This window comes from Daktulosphaira vitifoliae, unplaced genomic scaffold (assembly GCF_025091365.1).
Source record: "Daktulosphaira vitifoliae isolate Bord-2020 unplaced genomic scaffold, ASM2509136v1 Scaffold_202, whole genome shotgun sequence".
Lineage (NCBI taxonomy): Eukaryota > Metazoa > Arthropoda > Insecta > Hemiptera > Phylloxeridae > Daktulosphaira > Daktulosphaira vitifoliae.
Window position 1 is genome coordinate 385 of NW_026099770.1, and position 21313 is coordinate 21697.

At 29.4% G+C, this 21313-nt stretch overlaps 3 protein-coding genes and 1 long non-coding RNA gene across 5 annotated transcripts; all 4 read left to right on the forward strand.

Moving 5' to 3' along the window:
• The first annotated feature begins 4368 nt into the window (after window positions 1-4368).
• LOC126909234 (uncharacterized) lies at window positions 4369-6372 on the forward strand. 2 transcript variants are annotated; one of them, XR_007704969.1, is made up of 3 exons: window positions 4369-4499; window positions 5509-5661; window positions 5761-6372. It is a non-coding gene; the product is annotated as an uncharacterized LOC126909234 (long non-coding RNA). The 2 variants fall into 2 exon arrangements; XR_007704968.1 differs by lacking the exon at window positions 4369-4499 and adding an exon at window positions 5109-5247.
• A 2743-nt stretch (window positions 6373-9115) lies between these two features.
• Window positions 9116-10811, forward strand: LOC126909233 (uncharacterized). Its single transcript, XM_050691652.1, has 5 exons — window positions 9116-9140; window positions 9391-9414; window positions 9773-9796; window positions 10081-10233; window positions 10328-10811. The coding sequence occupies exon 5, from the start codon at window positions 10363-10365 to the stop codon at window positions 10738-10740; it is 378 nt and encodes a 125-aa protein (XP_050547609.1). The 5' UTR covers window positions 9116-9140; window positions 9391-9414; window positions 9773-9796; window positions 10081-10233; window positions 10328-10362; the 3' UTR covers window positions 10741-10811.
• A 4955-nt stretch (window positions 10812-15766) lies between these two features.
• LOC126909235 (uncharacterized) lies at window positions 15767-16081 on the forward strand. Its single transcript, XM_050691653.1, has one exon. The coding sequence runs from the start codon at window positions 15767-15769 to the stop codon at window positions 16079-16081; it is 315 nt and encodes a 104-aa protein (XP_050547610.1).
• A 1237-nt stretch (window positions 16082-17318) lies between these two features.
• On the forward strand, window positions 17319-21252 carry LOC126909236 (uncharacterized; the record flags this gene model as incomplete). Its single annotated transcript, XM_050691654.1, has 1 exon — window positions 17319-21252. A coding segment is annotated over exon 1 (3934 nt), but the record flags the coding sequence as incomplete, so codon positions are not given.
• Window positions 21253-21313: the final 61 nt, after the last annotated feature.

Here is a 21313-nt window from a genome sequence, read left to right on the forward strand (position 1 = left end):
CATAATGTTTAGGCTGATAAATAAATAAAATGTATAAAAAGTTTTTAGGATATAAATGGTCATTTTTCAAAAATAATTTAAATGAACATGTATATTTGTTTTAAATCGAACTTGTACACTTTTTACAAGGACGATGTAATATTTTTGTTTTATGACATATGGTTTAACATGATCGTGAATAAATAAATTAAAAAAATTATATTGCAATAGCTAAAGAAAAAATATCACGAATAAAAAGTATTTGAAATCATAATCTTATTCAAATTAGCGAAGTGCTAGTAGAATTTTAATATAATAAAGAAATGGGCAAAGTTGATTTTTTTCTTTATTTATATAAAAAATATTATACATAAAAAAATTATTTACTTATAATTAATTGAAATAGCTCTAGTAAACAAGTGTATTAAATACATATTTTATAGAAAATATTACGTTTTACAATTTAACTTTTATACTATTTTCGATAAATGCTGTATTTCTTAAGTTAAATTTAAAAAACAACAAACTATCTTCTTTGTCTTTTTTTGACTCCTCTAGAAGCGATAGAAAATCCATGACTAAATTTAACTGAAATTACTTTCTAACAATAATAAAAAAAGTGATGAGGGTCCTACATCAAAATGTTGAAAGTTTAAAAATAATGACTATTCTAGTAGGTATAAAGTGCAGGTTATCTGCACTCTGCCTGTATTACACACTCATTTTATTTATTAAAAACCTTGTAATTAGACAAGCCTCGTTCTAAAATTGTTGTGGATCAAACAAAATTTTTTGTAACAAAAGTGCTAAAAGATGAAAGTATGTCAATTATACGAAGATGTATTTTAAACATAATATGCCTAAATATTACTATATTATTATTAAATATAATTTAATTTTGCTTAAAATGTTCAACATTCACCTGAATAAACTTAAAATTAAGTATACATAAAATATATACAGTCAAATTTATTAGTTAAATATATAAAATTCATATATATGATGTCATTGGAAAAAATAAATTTAATAGTCATTTAAGTTTCTAAAATAATTATTTAAAAAAATAATTATTATACATTCTATTAATCAAGAATTATACGTAATTAAAAAAGTTTTTTTTCAACATTTATTCTGAGAGTAATCAAGTGGTTTATTACAAACTGTTCACTCTGTAATGTTTATAAAAATGATTTAGTATAGAAATCATAAATTTTAACTTAAATATGTGGAAACATGTTTAATATAACACTATTTTTTGTAAATTGTATGGTTTGTTATGTCTATTATACACTTTTACACCTTGGGGCACTCAATATATTATATTTTGGATGTATCATTGTTATTCAAGATAAATATTTTAACGCTAGCCACTCGATTTCTTTTAAAATAATAATCACATTAAGAAAATTATTATTGTTATTTTTTTAGTTTTAAATATTTTTTGGTTCATTAGATTTATTAATAAATTTAATAATCAATTAATTTTTTAATTCACCGCTTGTACCTTAAAAGGGCGTTAGACTTATTTTTTTAAATTTTTACATACATATTAGGGCGCTTATTAAAAATAAAGTTTTGAAATTCATTCAATATACTCACTAAAATAGATTTATTAGTTTAAAAATTAATTTATACAATATTTGATTGAAATTGAGTGACAATAACGCGTATAGCAAGAGGGTTAAAAATTCGACTGTAAGAGTGGTTTTACAATTTTTGTCACTTATCTTACAAAATATATTATTTATAGAAAAAATTATAGAATTTAATTTATAGAACTAATCGTTTTTAATAAAAAAATGTTTTTAGCGAAAATGTCGTATATATAATACTTGGGTATGTAATTAAAAAAACTACATATTTTCATATTTTTTTTCTGTAATTCTAATTATATCGATCTTCATACTATCCCAGTTTTTTTTCCAATATCAAATTCATCTAAATTCCTTTTGAAATCTTTTGTTATATTTTGGTTTTTTAGTTTTCTAATGCACCATTTCATATTTTTTATTACTTTAGTGTTTTTCTTAAATTTGATGTTGCAATATGCCATCACAAGATTATGGTCACCTTTGATGTCATATCCTGTGTAGACATAGCTAGATTTATTAATTTAGATACAAGTTTTAGTTCCATTTAAAGGCTGTACCAAGTTATTTTTGAACAACTTGTTATTATTTTATTTGGTTTAGGAAATATCTATTATAACTCAATATCATTTGGGATGGTTTAGATTAGTTGGCTAAGTGCATTTTCAATATCTAGTTTCGTCTTTAAGGGAATGTAAGGTTTTTGTAGGCGATGAAAAACATCTGGCAGTTAATGCTCCGAATTACTTTGATGGTGTGTAAATAATAGGCGAGTCCGACACATCAAGCAGGATCACATTATAATAGAATGATCCTTCTTGGATGTTTGTGATGTTTTATATAAAATATTTCAGTCTTGTCATAAATTATAAATATCTAGTAAAAATGTATGGGGACTGGGATAGTTGGATAGATAGTGTTTCGAGGTATCCTGAGACGCCACAAAAATATAGGCTTAGTTAGATTTAATTTGATTTCTGAACTTAGTTTTTATGAGTATGATATCTATTTGATACCAAATCTCCAGGCGTTTTCCATGTTCTCCATAGCGGGACTTCAAGGTATGTATCTGTTAATATCAGTTCCTGTTATTCACAAAACTCTATTTCCATGTCCCTATTCTAAAATCTGTTTAGTCTTTCCACAATTTTTTTTCGCTGAATGACGACCTGAGTAGCCTTGGATCTATTCATTCCGGACCTTGGTGTCTGAATTCTATGATCAGAAGATCTCTATTAATTTTTATTGTACATCATTTAGTTAGTAACTCAATAAGCAAATAATTTAATTTTTAAATGTACAAAAAAAAAGTGTAATATCTGCATTTTCCAATAATTTGGGTAAATAATAAAAGAGCTATTATGTTTTAATTTTCATAATTTTATATATAAATCATAATGAAATGTATTATTAATTAATGATCCACAAAAATAATTTAAATTAAATTAAAAAAAAAAAAAATTTGTAAGATACTAATTTCTAACATATTTTTAGTTTATAGGTTATAAGTACCCTGTATTTTTAGAAACTATGCGACACTTAATAATTTTATTTATTCTTAACTTTATACAAAGAATGACATAATGTTTTAAATTTACAAAAACAGTTATCTTAAAACATATATAAATTCAAGTTTAATGACGTTAAATTAATAAGTAGTAGTCTTTTATTTTATTCAAGGAAACAATATATTCATTTTAGTAAAGCAATAATAATTATTTTATAATACTAGAAGATGATTAAATTTACATTGTATTTTACTAGTGTTCTGTTGAGTTTTATTGGTACAGTATGTTTTTCTCTAATAACTTTATTACATATGTTGCTATTTATGTATTGGAAATATTTAATAATTAATAATAGATAAATTAGTATAGTTAGACACAAAAAAATATATAACACTGCTACATTAATATTATCAAAATAAAAGCCTTCACATAAAATAACAAATTAAAAACTTAATTTGAATAACCTCATTCTTTTATTCTTACAAACATTTTTAAATAATTTAATCATAAAATAAATTCAATTATTTTACAGATCAATCACAAATGAATGGATGGTGTTTTATGGAGGATGTTTTTGTAAACATAACACCAATATGTAATTAAAAATAACTTTAATATCCAGTTATTCTTTTATTTTTTCAAACATTTTAATTATTGCATTAAAATTTACAATTTATACAATTTTGTAAAATAAGTATCATAAATAATTAGGTATATAAATTAATTTAGTCAGTTATGAGAACATTTCTTAATCAGTTCAGTTTTGTGTGAATTTGATATGGAATTATTTAGTATTGTAAGTTTTACTGAGAATACGAACTACGTAATATTGAAGTTTTAAATTTGAGTAATGATAACTGGGAATTTTTCTTATAAGTTTAAAAAAAAATTTACAAAATTTGAATTTTATATGGCATGATGATTAACACGGAACACTCTAAACTCAAACTTTAATGATATTGTAAAAATTTCAATTTTAAAGTGTCGTATAAATTTTTGTATGGTCAAAAGTTTTTTGTAAAATTAAAAAAATCAGATATAAGTAACATTTGGTAAAAATTGTTAAATATTAATTTAAAAAAACAGTTGTGTATAACTAAAACTTTGGAATATCTTTATTTATTTTTAAGTAAACATANTTTATAAGTTAGTTTAATACATTTGTTTCTTATAAGCAAATAAAATAACCATGTGTATAATAATAGTGAAATTTATTAACTGTTGAAGTTGGAGTGTGAACGAGAAAGTTTACATCATTTTCTACTTTATAAGCAAATTTAATACATATTTTTCCGTTTAAGGAATAAAATATAAAATAATAATATAATAATATAACAATTAAATATAAAATAGTCATGTATGTGATAATAGTGCAATTTATTAAATGTTTAATTTATAGATAATGCAGAAAATACTTCAGAAGGTAATTGAAAATATACATACATTTATTTATTTAATTATAAATATGAAAAATAAATTTTTTGGTGATAACTAAATTTATTGGGATTATAATAAAATATTTAACTATCGATTTTCGGTTAAAATATCATAACTTTTATTGTTTACAGTCGTAATAAATTAACTAATGATAACAACTATTGTCAATTCAATAATCAATATCAAAGTTATTTGGTTTAACTTTGACAACCCAAACTATCTATATAATTTTAACATGCAGCGTTTGTATAGATTTGTCATGTCATATTTGCCAACAAGAGATAAACTCAGTTACCATCTATCCCTGTGGTCACAACGTAGGAAACTATTGCGCAAATAAATTCTCAAGAGGTGTCGTAGAATGTCCTTTTTGTAAAAGAAAGATAGAAAATTTTGGAAACTTATGTAGGTAACATTAATCATATGTATTTAGGTTAACTCTTTAATTTACACTATTTTGGAAAAATGATAAATGACTAATATNGTTAAGAAGGCTAAATTTTTTTATAAATAGTTCTATTTTTGGTACCTCAGGAAGTTGGAGTGTGAACGAGAAAGTTTACATCATTTTCTATTTTATAAGCCAATTTAATACATATTTTTCCGTTTAAGGAATAAAATATAAAATAATAATATAATAATATAACAATTAAACATAAAATAGTCATGTATATGATAATAGTGCAATTTATTAAATGTTTAATTTATAGATAATGCAGAAAATACTTCAGGAGGTAATTGAAAATAAATATACATTTATTTATTTAATTACAAATATGATAAATAAATTTTTGGTGATAACTAAACTTAATGAGATTATAATAAAATAATTAATTACCGATTTTCAATTAAAATATCATAACTTTTATTATTTACAGTCATAATAAATTAACTAACAACTATTGTCAATTCAATAATCAATATCAAAGAGATATTTGGTTTAACTTTGACAACCCAAACTATCTATATAATTTTAACATGCAGCGTTTGTATAGATTTGTCATGTCATATTTGCCAACAAGAGATAAACTCAGTTACCATCTATCCCTGTGGTCACAATGTAGGAAACTATTGCGCAAATAAATTCTCAAGAGGTGACGTAGAATGTCCTTTTTGTAAAAGAAAGATAGAAAATTTTGGAAACTTATGTAGGTAACATTAATCATATGTATTTAGGTTTACTTTTTAATTTACACTATTTTGGAAAAATGATAAATAACTAATATTTAAAAATTCTATATTTTTAGATACTTTGACAGATTATGAATTTGAAAAACAAAGCCCGTTCCGATTACGTGTCCTCACTGAAAACGAAACAAATAATTTAAAGTCTAAAATTCAGAATGACATGACTGACGAGGAATTTATGGCTCGTTTTTGGTACCTTCGACGTTGCCAAGAACCTGCTAAATCTTTGCTGCTGGACATTAGACGTCATATTATAACTGATGAGGATCGTATATATATCGCGGAACTAAAAGAGAAACTTTTATCAGGCGAAATTTCAGAAATTGATGTGTACAAAAATCATTTTAAACAAGAATTAATTGATAAAGAATGTATTATGCTATGTGCATTTTATACAGGATTCCAAAATAATTATATACAATACGAACTTAACATACGAAAGAATTACCTTGATTTCGTTTATACGTAATTATTTATAGATTTCCTAAATTAGTTTTCATGTAAAACATTTTCACAAAAATTTTTTAGTTAATGATTTATTGGTTTGTTGCTTATCAATGTGTTATGTTTCTTCGATGAATAAAAAACTTATTAAACAAAAATGTAAAAGAAACAAAAAAAAATATCGTCAATGTCTGTATTTATCAATAAATCGATGTAAAGCTAAAGAAGGTTTTATGTTTTTATTTATTTTTTAAGATTCTTAGTGAAGATGTTTATTGTATTATTATTTATTTGTAATTATTTTTTGTCACGAAACACAAAAATAGTTAATTATATTACATAAAATAATGTTTGGTTTGAATAGAACACTTAAAACTCTTCCAATGCACATTCCCTACAACTAAATTATGATACTTCTTTATATAATTAAAAGTTATTAAATATAATACTTACTAGACATTCCCCTAATTCAGCATTGAAAAAACTATAGCAATTTTTCATCCCTTTTACTTATTTATCAATTAAGAACTTCTGTGTAAGTAAAATTGATAACATAATTAAATAAAAACTAATTTTAAATATATTAAAAAACTAATTTTTAACAAATTGAATATAAGAGTAATCGGTTGAAATAGTTATTTCATAAATTTATGTTTGTTTTAAATAAGATAAATTTTTTATCAACATATTTTCTAATTGTCGTTATTGGTTTTTTGTTAATTATTTAGCAAAATAATTTATTTATTTTACTAGATCGTTATTCAAAATAACTAACTTAAGAACACAACTAGCTAATAGACCATTTGTTATCTTATTGTTAAATCAGCTAATAATTAAAACTAAGGAATGCACGAGACTTAGTTAAAGTTGAGAAAGCACATTGTAACGGACAATTTTGATTAAAGTCCATAACCCGCCATATCAATACTACTGGTAACCTTACGAAAGTAAATAAAAAACAATTATATTTAATACTATTTAGCTTCGTTGCGAAGCTTAGAAGGTATTGGTTTTACTATGATGTGTTTTTTTTTGTTTCTGGTACCACTTTTTCTCAGCTCACACAGAACTGATATCATTCAATGATACGTCAAAAGATCACAAATCGTATCTAGTCGAAGACATTATCCTCAAAAATAGAAAAAATTTCCCTCGTTTCCTGTAAATGGGGGAAACCTCCAAAAAAATTACAATTTCAAAAATCGCTAATTTTCGAAATTTTTTCAATTTTTGTTTACTTAAAATTGCCATAACTTTTTAAAAAATGGTCAAATGAATAAAAAATTTTTTTATAGATGCATGATATCCTTACCTATCATTTGGTATATTTTTTTTATAAATTTGTCCCTTACCTGCCCACAGGGAGGATTTAAAATGACAACTTTTTCAACTCAACTTTTAAAAGTGTTCCGGAAGGTCTGACACTTTTATATATATCTTAAATTAAAGCTAATGTAATGTACTTTATTATGTAAAAAAATATTTCGGGCATTTTTTCGTCTTTACGGTGAAAACAGACATCAAAGTTAATAATAAAATACAATTTTTGTAAATAAATTGGTTTTTTTATTTTTGACTTTCTAATGCCATAACTCTTTAAAAAATGTACGGATCATTATAAATTTTTTACCATATCCTCATGTCATCATATGACAAGATACTATTGCACAAATAAATTATAAAAAGGATCAATAATTTGTCCAGTATGCATGCATATAGGACAAATCCTATGTAACAAGCTTTTTAAACTACAGTAGTCGATAAAATCATGTATAAATCAGTTCATTATTTTCATTAAACTATTTTTTTTCAAAAATAGTTTAATAATTAAATATTAAAATTATACATTTTTAGTTCATTTGACAGACCATGATTTATTATTATAATGATGAAAGTCTAAGTCCGTACCGATTACATGGCCTTACTGAAAACGAGCTAAATCGTTTAGTAACTTATACTAAGAATATTATGTCTGACAAAGAATTTATGGCACGTTTTTGGTACCTTTGAGGCTCCTAAGAACTTAATAATGAAATGTTGAAGTTCATTAAAAAAATAATAACTCGCGATGATCGCAATAATATAATGAAGCTAAAAAAGGAACATTTGTCTGGCAAATATTCAGAATCACATGTATATATAGAAAATTTTAAATAAGTTATTAGTTTTACTATGATGTATTTTTTTTTTTTGTGTCTCTTACCACATTTTCTCAGCTCACATCGTATTGATATCTTTCAACGATACGTCAAAATATCACAAATCGTATCTAGTCGAAGACATTACCCACAAAAATTGAAAAAAATTCCCACGTTCACGCGTAAATAGGGTAAACCTTNAATATATAATGGTAACTGAAAACATACTTATATGTATTTATTTAATCAAATGCATTAACAGGCTAATTTATACCCCTATAAGGCTGTGAATTTCCTTCCAAATTTTTGATAGGGGTAAATGTTTTTTACAAATATTCTCTATTTTAGTACCTAGGAGGAAGAGTGCAGACGAGAAATGACTAAAAATAAAAATAACACCATTTAAGTTTCTCCACCAAACTATATTTTATATACTAATAACTTCCAAAGTAATGGTTAAAATTTTGTAATCGAACAATGATTTTCTTATTTAGAACATTTTCTACTTTATAAGATATTTTAATACATATATTTCCAATTAAAAAATTAAGTTGACACCCCTATAAAATATAAGATATGGATCTATAAATCATTTTACAACAGTTATGAGATACATATGTAACTAACAAAATGCAAACATTAATTTTCAAAAAAACATTATCTTAAGGGAAATCTAGTAACTATGATTAAAATAATCACACATTATATTTTGTAATTATGTACGGAACAACATATTATTATGAAAATAATATTTATATCTTATAAAATACAAATTATGTATTTCCAAATTTAAGAAAACTTATAACTTTATGACTAAACATATTAAATTTCAGATAACCTAAATGATACAATAAAAGGTAATTCGAAATTTATTTGTATATAACCGAAATATTATTTTACTAACTATTATTCACATTCTAATAGAAATTTAAGTTAAATTTTGTTTTTATATTTCAAATTATTGATACTACTCATTAAACTATAATATTTTAATTAAAATTATTCATCATATTTAATGTCAATATTAATTAAAGTAAAATAAAATAGACAAATATATTAAATATGTTTTATTATAATAGTTAAATTAATCAACTGTTTAATTTATAGAGGATGCTGCAGATATATCTAATGGTAACTGAAAACATATTTATATGTATTTATTTAATCAAATGCATTAACAGGCTAATATGTAGACTTATAGAACTGTGAATTTCATACGCTAAAAAACATGATATAAGCCTGAAAATGAACATTAAAACCATATCATTAACACACTTGATAACAAATATGTGAGAAGGCTATTTTTGGTACCTAGTCGGAAGTCATAATGTGGACGAAATATATTCGTTCAAAAATTGTTATAGATTAATTATAATATTTTAAATCATTTTCTATTTTATAAGTTAGTTTAATACATATGTTTCTTATAAGAAAATAAAATAACCATGTATATAATAATAGTGAAATTTATTAACTGTTTAATTTATAGATAATCCAGTAAATAATTCAGAAGGTAATGGAAAATATGCATATATTTATTTATTTAATTACAATAAATATGATAAATAAATAATTTTGGTAATAACTAAATTTATTGAGATTATAATAAAATATTTAATTACCGATTTTCGGTTAAAATATCATAACTTTTATTATTTACAGTCGTAATTAAATTAACTAATTTATTATAATAATAAACAATTATTGTTAAAATAATTATTAATATCAAAGAAATATTTGGTGTAACTTTGACAATTCAAACTATCTATATAATTTTAACATGCAGCGTTTGTATAGATTTGTCATGTTCTTTTTGCCAACAAGAGACAAACTCAGTTACCTTATCCCCCTGTGGTCACATTATAGGAAACTATTGCGCAAATAAATTCTCAAGAGTTCAACGGATATGTCCTTTTTGTAATAAATATATAGACGGTTTTAAAAACTTAGGTAGGTAACATATTTCATGTGCATTTAAATTAACTTTTTAATTTATACTGTTATAGAAAAATTATTAATAGATAATATATTAAAATATTTATAGTTAATTTGGATGATTGTGAATTTGATAAAGGATCCATGTTCCGATTTCGTGCCCTTACTGAAATAGAGTTTGGTCGTTTAAAGGATAGTTTAAAGAATGGTATGACTGACGAAGAATTCATGGCACGTTTTTGGTATCTTCGACGATGCCAAGAACCTGATAGACGACTGCTGTATAACATTCAAGATCATATTATAACTAAAGAAAATCGTAAGCATATTGCAGAACTTAAGGCTAAGCTTTTATCTTCAAAGTCATCCATAGCTTCAGAACTACATTTGTATCAAAAAACATTTAAACAAGAAATAACTGAATTTGAAAGAAAAACGTTGGATAAATTTTTTTATCGATTAAAAATATATAATATAAAGTTCGAATTTGAAATACGAAAGATATACTTGAATTGCTTATAACGTTATTATTGAATTATGAAATAAGTTTTTATAAGAAATACTGTTTAAAAACACTTTGAAATTTATACCTATTTGCCNGAAATACTGTTTAAAAACACTATAAAATTTATACCTATTTGCCATACTAATCTCAATATTTATACAAAATTATTATTGTTTTGGTTTTAAATGAATAACTAAGTCTGTTTTGTGTATAAAATTTTATTTCAGTTATTTTATTTCAGAGTTTCACTAATTGAAAAAATTAGTAAGCGAATTAAAAACTCATTAAACAAACAATTTATTTTGATAATGTAACAAGAAAAACGTTTATTGTCTGTATTTTATAGGGTATAAAGGATAAATTAAAAATTTTATTTTAATTGATAAATTGAGAAATGTATAAAACTAAAAAATGTCAAAAAGGTTTTTTATGCACAATTTCTGTTTAAAATATTACTTTTAATAACCATTTTTTAATTAGATCATTATTTATTTGATTATGAACATACATAATTTAAAATTCGCCTTGTATAATGTGTTCGTNTAAAATACATACATTTAAAATTCGCCTTGTATAATGTGTTCGTTAAATAAGAAAACGGGATTCTATTGTTCTCTTTGTTCGTTATGATGGATCTGTTACATTATTTACTGAAGAATCTGTTTATAAAATCAAGTTATACTAAAAATAATTTTCTTAATATTATTTTAAGAGTAATCGGATGTTTAACATTAAATCAATTACTTGTTACAACAACTTTGTAACTTTTTATACTTGTCAGTAAAATTTACAACACTAAATTATTCCATATAAATTTCATACTAAATTTAATCACTCTACCAAGTAATTATTCATGTATTATATTTATATATCATTCAATGTAAATTTCATTCACATAACATTTATTAAAATCACTGACCTCATCACTGTAGCCTTCTTTACATACATCATTAAAAATTATAGTAAAAAAATATTTAAAGGAATATGTATATACCACTTCTACAATAAATTTTTACTGATACATACATTCTTCAAAAAATTAAAGTAATATTAAGTCGAAAAAATAAAATATGAAATCGAAAGTTTTAACACAAAATTAGCATGTTTTTTAAAATACGGAGCTATTTGCACATCGAATAGATAAGGTATCAAAACAATTTTTTTAACATATATTTCGTAACATATACTTTGACACGGTCCGCGTCGCTTCGTTATACACGATGCCCCGCGACTCGTGCCACCTTCTTCAGCCGTCGCCCTACTATGAGTACTTGACTGACCAACGCCGCGTATTATACGCTACGGTGCAAAGTCCAGCAAATGCCGCACGGCCGACGACGACCCGCCGCAAATGGTGCGAGAGTCTTCCTCCTGTTGTGAATGCGACAACGCCGACCAACCGAACCGCACCCGCGCACCGTCGCCTACAACTCTGCTAACCATTTTGCCGTTCAAGGTTTACGCCGGACATCGCGTCGTCGACGCCAGCGAAAGTGCCGCGATATTATGCGAAGATTATTATTACTGTGTTTATCTTTTCGGTTTGTTTTATTTTTGTTAAAATAATCTGTTGTCGCTCATTTAATAAACGGCCCACGGGTCTCTACCCTCAAACCAGTGTCGACCACTTTTTTGCGACGTAAGTCGTGTCAACTTTAATTTAACATATGTTTAATTCTCGGAGTAATCACGGAACAATTTCAAAACTTAAGTTGAAAAAGTTAAATTTTTGTGCAAAAGAAACCCTCACTGTAAGCAGATACAGGATCAAATTTTCAAAAAGTTTATTCCAAACGAATGGGAAATACCTAAATAAATATTTAAAAAAATATAATTTTGTTTTATTCAGTTTTAAGAATAAAAATTTTATAAATGTCGATATTTTCTGATTATATAAATATAAATTTGCTGAGGATTCTCTCGTTTACAAGGAACGAGGGAATTTTTTAAGAGCAGTATCTTAGATACGATTTGTGATCTTTTGACGTATCGTTGAAAGAAATACAGGTAGCTAATTGGTTTTTTATTATATTGCTATCACAGTGACGGTTTATTTATTATCAATTATGACTATCAATAGACATACATTTTATTTTATTGTGTTACGACAGAGTGGCGCCCAACAAAGGTAACGTATATATTACGTTAGGGTTGTTGTTATGGTATAAGAAAAATTATTATTAAGCCAACTTATCCACACTTGATGGCCAAGGAAGAATACATGGCTAATGATGACAACAAGAACCGTAGAAAGCCATTCTTTAAGCCAGGTCAGTTTAGGGGAGAAATTCACGAAAGCATAGACCTGTTTCTTAAGCGATACAAGAGAGCCAGTATCATAAATGAATGGAACGATGAAGATAAAGTTCAGTTTTTACCAGCCTTCTTGGAAGGTACGGCTTTACACTTCTATGAAAATATAGAAGAAACACCGTCGGCCAAATCAAGTGGGAAGATCTAGAGTATAAAATAAGGTTGGAATTTTAGCCAACAACTCAAACGGACATGATAAGAATGATCTTACAAAAACGCCATCAACAACCGGACGAATCCTTAAGCTCTTATTTAAATGAAGCTGAAGCTTTATGCTTACGTATAAACAAGGACATGTCACAAAAAGAAAAAGTACATCTTATTATGAAGGGATTACGCCCCGACATTTTAAGGATGGTATCGATGTTGGACAATGATACCTTGGACAGTCTAAAAAAGAATATAAGAAAATGGGAGACTACAGAATTTCTCATAGAAGGCGATAATAGTAAATCTAGTTCAGAAATTACAACAGACATTCTTAAGGAGCAAATCCAGCACATGTCAAATAAAAAACAAGAAGTTGAGCTAGAGCAATTAAAAAAGCAAGTCAAAGAACTATTAGATTTTCATAAATCACGGACTAAAACAGTAAGAAAATTTAATGGCAATACGTCCGGCAAAAACAGAAAATGTGATATTTGCAACAGGACTAACCACATTACTGAGAATTGTTTCCGTAACAAAATATTAATAGTTCAATGCCAAATTTGTGAGAAATACGGCCACAAAGCAAGTGTCTGCAGATCCAGAAAAAAGGAAGCAGATGACGCAAAGTGTCAATTATGCCAAAATCACACAGCAAAGAATTGCAACTAAAAAAAACTAGCTTTTAGGTTAAACGCTCACGCTAAGGACATACGTTCACCTTCAACCTTAGCAAACTCAAAAATAAAAACACATTAGTCAGAAAATATTATGAATAAAGTTAATAAAAGCAATAAGATTGAGTACGTACAATCGACAAGTCAATATTCTAGCGCAAAAGCATTGTACATCATAGCCACATTAAATCAAGCAGAAATAACAGTCACTATAGATACTGGGGCAAATCTAAACATATTAAACGCGGAATTAGCTAAAGAATACAACATAAAAAAGGTTGAAAATATGCTAATAACCGTAGCAGATTACAAGCCCTTGGATTTAATAGGAAAAACTATTATTCAAATCGTCATTGAGAACGAGCAGTTTTATATAGACTTCTATGTTGTAAATAACTTAATAAGTTCGCTCATATCGGGAAATAGATTTCTATTCAATAATAAGGCTGATATTAACTTTAATTCAAATTTGATGATCATAAAAAATATTATAACTACGAAAATATACAACGCCGACCATGCAGCAATAAAAAAGAACAATANTATAACTACGAAAATATACAACGCCGACCATGCAGCAATAAAAAAGAACAATACAAATAACGTAAACAGTAAGACAGTTATTTCTACTCTCTCAACACAAATAGCCGCACAGAATAAATTTGCTGACAACACACGTTTAGCAAAACTACGGGAAGTCTTCGAAAAATATCAAATGGGCGAAAATGTTGCAGAAGACAACAATTGCGCATTGCATGCAACTGCAATGCAATTAGCTTATCTAAACAAAGGAAAATAACACTTTGTGATCTATTTGTGTTATTATAAATAAAAGACGTCCCAGACTATTGGTTATCAGATGAAGAAATTGCCAGCATATTAAATCACTATTCTATGGACACGTACATTTATTCTGAAAAACACAAATACGGAGTTTTTGTACGGAACGGGTGATCGAAATTTTGCGGTGCTATATCATGTAAATAATGATACTCATTATCACACGGCAAGCCGATTACAAAAACATCAAAGTACATACCGCAGCATATAATAGAGATAAACGAATTTCTACCATTAAAAAAAATTATTCAGTCAGTACTTATTTAAATATTTAGATAAGTATTTATAATATTACTAAATAACATATTTTTTTAAGTATGACTTATGTATTGCGTCATGCACTCGATAGAAAATTTAATTGTAGTACTACAATAATACTACTTAGTATTATTACAATACACAAAAATTCAATAAGTTACATAGTGTATATATATGTACTAAAATTAAAAACAATTATAGTTACAATATGTCTATGTCCAGAGATATAAATACATTTTATTTTATGTCCAGTGTTATATACATGCATTTTACATGAAGTATATATATAATATATATGTATAAATTGTATTTTATAAAAATATAATTAGTTATAACAATTCAATAATTAAATGCATTATTTACGATTAAAATTAAATTTCAACCCTAATGTAAAAAAGTAGAAATCTACCCTAACTAAGAAATTTAAATGGCAACCATTACTTTTTTTTTCGTTTTGGTAATTTTATTTAAAACGTAAATACTTTTAAAATTGAACAAATTATTCATGAGATTTTGCTGTTTAAAAATATCAATTTTAAGCTCGGGAGCACTTTTTGAACAGTAAATACTAATCAATGTGTAATTCTGTAAATATAACTTACTTTGACGTTGAAATAAAACAATTGTCTAACTTGGTTTTGACCAAGATCTTCAAGTATTAAACAGGAGAGATGAAAAGTTTTAAGTATTAATGATCAGTTGTGTAAAAGAATGGCGGTATTGACGAGGATGTAAGACACAGTATTAAGTTAGGGGTCTTCTAGTAGAGAGAAGCTCTGATGTGTTATGCGATAAGAGAATTCTAATGATGAAGAAAGATAAGTTCTATAAGGCTGTAGTGAAACCAGTTATGATGTATGGGTTAAAGTGTTGGGCGGTTGACAAGATAGTAAATAAGAGAATGAGTGTAATAGAAATTAGAATGCTTAGGTGGATGAGTGGAAGGACTAGAGAAGATAGGATAAGGATTGAACATATACGAGGAAGTTTATGTGTAGCATCAACCGAGGATAAGATGACAGAAAATAGACTTAGATGGTTTGGTCGTGTTATGAGAAGAGAGGAATCAGAAGCTGCAAGAACAGTAACTATAACTGTTATAGAAATGAATGTCGAAGGATGAAGAGGTAGAGGAATAAATAAAAGGTAAAATTAAAATAAAAATAATAAAATTCAGATTTCTTGGATTATATGTTTCTATGAGCAATTTTACAATTCTGTTCACATAATCACAAATTTATTCTTTATAATTAATGTTAGTAAATGGTCTCATAAATAACAAACAGATAAATGTATTTAAATAATTTTATTCAAATTACTTAATATAAAAAAATGCCTTGATCTTGCTTCAATTGTAAATTGCTTGTAGATAGACTAGATTACTCTCTTCTAATAAGAAAAATTAAATTAATGTAAACTGAGTGTCGGCGAACAAAGAGGCAGGTAGTTCGGACCGGTTGACCTGCTGCCTAGCGTCACAGAAGGGATCGGTACTACCTACCAGGGAAAGGTAATGAGGGTGGCTTGTAGTCTCAACGACGGTCAGTTTTTCAGAACCCAGTAGAAGAAGAAGGTCGCAGCAGATATTTCACTCTTAAATATTACATATTTCTTTAGTTATTTTTGTTAAAAATTATTTTCTTAAATAAAGCAAGTCAATTTGTGTTTGACCATTCACTGTAAGTAAGTTTGTTTTTTATTTTATTGCATAGAATAAATTTGTCTACAATAGACAAATTTACACATAACACAATATTATTTAGAGCAATTCTAAATAAGTTAACTGCATGAGTTCACCTGCGCACAGCTACATTGGGCATAATTTACATAATCAGAAAGAAATAATTAGAGTGTGGTACCTTAACTGTATTTTAATTATTTCTGTTTTATAGTCATCGTTGTCGGCGCACTGCGGTGGTCGATTGACGTCTAGGGTACTCGTGCAAGGCGGTACTCTACTGTTATGTGCCATCGGTACTCTGCGGATACCATGACACGTTTAAGGGCACTGGCTCAGAGCGAGTGTTCTATTGTTCTTTTAGTAATCGTTGTCGGCGCACTGCGGTGGTCGATTGACGTCTAGGGTACTCGTGCAAGGCGGTACTCTACTGTTATATGTCGATGGTACTCTGCGGATATCACGACATGTTAAGGGCTATTTACGCAATACTCACAAATTAAGCTACACGACATAACGCATATAGTATTACTTGTTAATCAGCGTAGGTTACTCATGCAGTTAGGTTATAATGACATTTGATATATTTTACACATGGTAGAGCTTCATACTCTGTTTTTTTATTATTTTATGATTACAGTCCACTCACGAGCATTAACATTGGCCCTTCGGACCGGATAACATGTCAGAGACAGCTTTTGAGAAGGCTGTGAAACGGCGTAATCGAGTTATGCGTCAAATTCAATCTATGAGTTTTTATGTACATGAATTCAACGATCGTACAGAAGTGGGCCATGCTCAACTTAAGCATCGTTATGAAAAATTACGTGAGCTTCAAGCAGAATTTGAAGTAATTCAAAACAAAATTGAAGACATTGCTGAAGATGACGAGCAGTTTGTCATAAGACGTAGTGTCGACGATCAGGTTTTTGAATTATTATCAGTTATATCAGCACAAATGGCCAATTTTGCTGAAACTAGTTCAGCAAAAGGGTGTCAGAGTTCCAGCTCAAAGACAACAACTAATAGACGAGTGAAACTGCCTGTTATACCACTGCCTACTTTCAGTGGACGCTATGATGAGTGGTTAACTTTCAGGGACACATTTCGCTCAATGATTCATGACAACAAGGATATTGACGAAATAGAAAAGTTTCATCATCTAAGAGCAGCTCTCAAGGGAGAAGCGGGAAAGGTAATAATGTCATTAGAAACAACTGATGACAACTATTCAATCGCATGGAGTTCAATTTGTCAACGTTATCAAAACCGGCGGTTAATTGTAGGCACTCACGTTGCGGAGTTGTTCAAGTTGCCAGAGCAGAAGACGGAAACTGCAAGAGGTCTTCGAGAATTAGTCAACAACTTAAATAGTCACATTCGTTCTTTGTCATCTTTAGGACAGCCAACGGACAAGTGGGACGCCATATTAATTCATTTAGTGACTAGCAAAATACATGCAGTTACTCTGCGTGAATGGGAATGTACACGAACTGACGACGAGCCGCCAACAATAAGTGAGTTCGGAGATTTTCTCGACAAAAGGTGCTTGATTTTAGAATCTGTTGAGGCGGCTAGTCATATTAAGTCCAACGCGGAAACTTCACGGGACAAACCAAAGGAGCCAGAGAGAAGGCGTCAATGGTCAAAGGCATTTGTTGTATCTAACAAAGAAGCACAGCCGGCAAAAAGGCGTCAAACTGCGGTCTTACAGACGACAACAAAACTGTCGTCGTGTCCAATCTGTAAGGGTAATCATTGGGTGTATAAGTGTGAAAAATTAGCAACAGGCACAATTGATGAGAGAGTTCAACAAATTCGTGAGGCCAGGTTGTGTCTAAACTGTCTTCGACCAGGCCACTATGCTGCAGTTTGCAAAAATGGCAGTTGCAAATTGTGTGGAAAGGGTCATAACACGCTTATTCACCGAAACAATGAAGTGGCCCAGGCAGAGAAAACTGTAGCAAATGTAGCAAAAGCTGAAGGCGGATCGGTTTTGCTGTCTACAGCGATGGTTCGTGTTGTAAATACACAAACCGGTAAGTCTTGTATGGCCAGAGCACTGCTAGATTCTGGTTCGATGTCTAATTTTATGACGAGACGGTTGGCAAATTCACTACAACTCTATCAAGAAAAAACTAATCTCACCATCTTCGGAATTGGTAATTCTTCGAACGGGGCCTTAGGTCGCGTTCATTGTCAAATTCAGGCAACAAATTCGACCTACAAACAGCGTACATCGTTTGTATTACTGAAGGATGTGACAGATCGTATACCAATAGCACGTGTACCGTTAGCGTCTGTTCCGATTCCTAGTCAAATTCAACTCGCAGATCCGAAGTTCAATGAGCCGAGTCATATAGATTTGCTGATAGGCGCAGAACTATTCTTCACATTGCTCAGAGGAGAACATGTTACATTATCGGACTCTATTACGTTGCAAAATACGGTGTTTGGTTGGGTAATTGCGGGACGCGTAAACAGTAATGAAAATACAGAAACAAATATTCAGTGTTTCACCGCGATTACACAGCCAGACGAAGATTTAAACACACTTTTGCGTAAGTTCTGGGAGCTTGAAGAACATAATGACATGACGATACAAAACTCAAAAATAACAGCGTGTGACAAATTTTATAGAGAAACAACACGGCGAGATACAGACGGACGGTATGTAGTAAATTTACCGCTATGCAACGAAATCTTGAAAAATCTTGGCGACACGAAAACAATGGCAATCCGTCGGTTCTATGCATTAGAAAAACGATTAGAATCCTGTCCAGAGACAAAGTCGGCCTATACACTGTTTATGAAGGAGTATGAGGCATTGGGTCATATGTATGAAGAGACACAATCGATAAGACGGACATTACCAGAAGCATACTTGCCACATCATTGTGTGATTAAGGCAGAGAGTACCACCACCAAACTACGCGTGGTTTTTGATGCGTCAGCAAAAAGCACAACGGGAATCTCACTAAATCAATCAATGATGGTCGGCCCCACAATTCAAGAGGATCTATTCAATATTCTAATCAGGTTCCGGCTACACTGCTATGTTATAACAGGGGATATTGAGAAAATGTACCGACAAGTTAAAATATGCGAACCGCACCAGCAGTTACAAAAAATCATATGGCGTGATCGACCCACCGAAACATTAAAGACGTATGTTTTGACCACCGTAACATATGGTACAGCGGCTGCGCCGTACTTGGCTGTCCGAACCTTGCATCAGCTTGCCGAAGATGAAGGTGATAGCTTACCAGTCGCTGCCCAAGCAATAAAACGTGATTTTTATGTTGATGATTTATTAACCGGAGCTGACACACTGACAGAAGCTAGACGCCTGCAACGTGATGTTAGTTCATTATGCGAAAAAGGCGGTTTTCTATTACGAAAGTGGTGTGCTAACCATACTAGCCTGTTGAGTCATTTACCAGAAAATCTAAAGGGTACCATTCACAAGTTAAATTTTTCGGACAATATGGTCACTAAGGCACTTGGGGTGAATTGGGTACCAGTGACAGATAGTTTACACTATAAGGTCACGGAATGGAAACCAGCGAAAACAGTGACGAGGCGAGTCGTCACTTCAGAGATCGCTAAGTTATTTGACCCACTGGGATTGATGGGTCCCATTATTGTTACAGCAAAGATTTTTATTCAATCTTTATGGCGCCTCAACACAGGATGGGACAGCCCATTGCCGCTCGAATACACCAAGCAGTGGATAAAATATCGTAAAGGTTTAGTAATATTAAACAATATTACTATTCCTAGACGGTCAACTATCTCTACGAAGCAAGGCATTCAAATCCACGTATTTTGCGACGCGTCCGAGTTGGCATACGGCACATGTGTATATATACGCTCGACAAACGATGACTCAATCGTGTACTGTCAACTGTTATGTTCGAAATCACGTGTAGCCCCATTACGAAACACTACTATACCACGTTTAGAATTATGTGCCACGTTACTGGGTGCCAGACTACTTGACAAGGTAAAGACGGCACTAAAGGGTGTGGTGAAAATTAATCGTTGCTGTTTATGGAGTGATTCTACTGTGGCATTAACATGGATAACTGACCAACAAGGTAGTCGATCATGGAAAACATTTATAGCAAATCGTGTAGGCGAAATTCATGACCGAACGGCGGGTTGTGAGTGGTTATATGTCAAAGGAGAGGATAATCCAGCCGACGTTATTAGTCGGGGAATTTCTGCCTCACAATTGGCTGAAAACCAACGTTGGTTCTGTGGGCCTGAGTGGCTAACATATCCAGAAGACGCATGGCCAAACAATACTAAACCCCAAGTCGAAGAGCCTATCCCTGAACGGCGCATACAACAAGTCAGTTTGATCAGCACTGAAGTGACGGACGATACGATTCTCAAACGGTTTTCACGAGTAGAACGGCTACAACGGGTCACAGCATACATGTTACGATTTATTAAAAATTGTAAAAGAGAAAAAACAACAAGATTCATTGGTGAATTATCAGTATCAGAAGTACAGGACGGATTAAACGTGTGGGTACGAAAATCACAACACACGGCATTTTCAACCAACATTGACAACTTGAAAAATGCCCGAGAAATGAATAAAAATAGTAAGCTAAAAACACTGCACCCAATTTTAGACACATCCGACATCTTGCGTGTTGGAGGGCG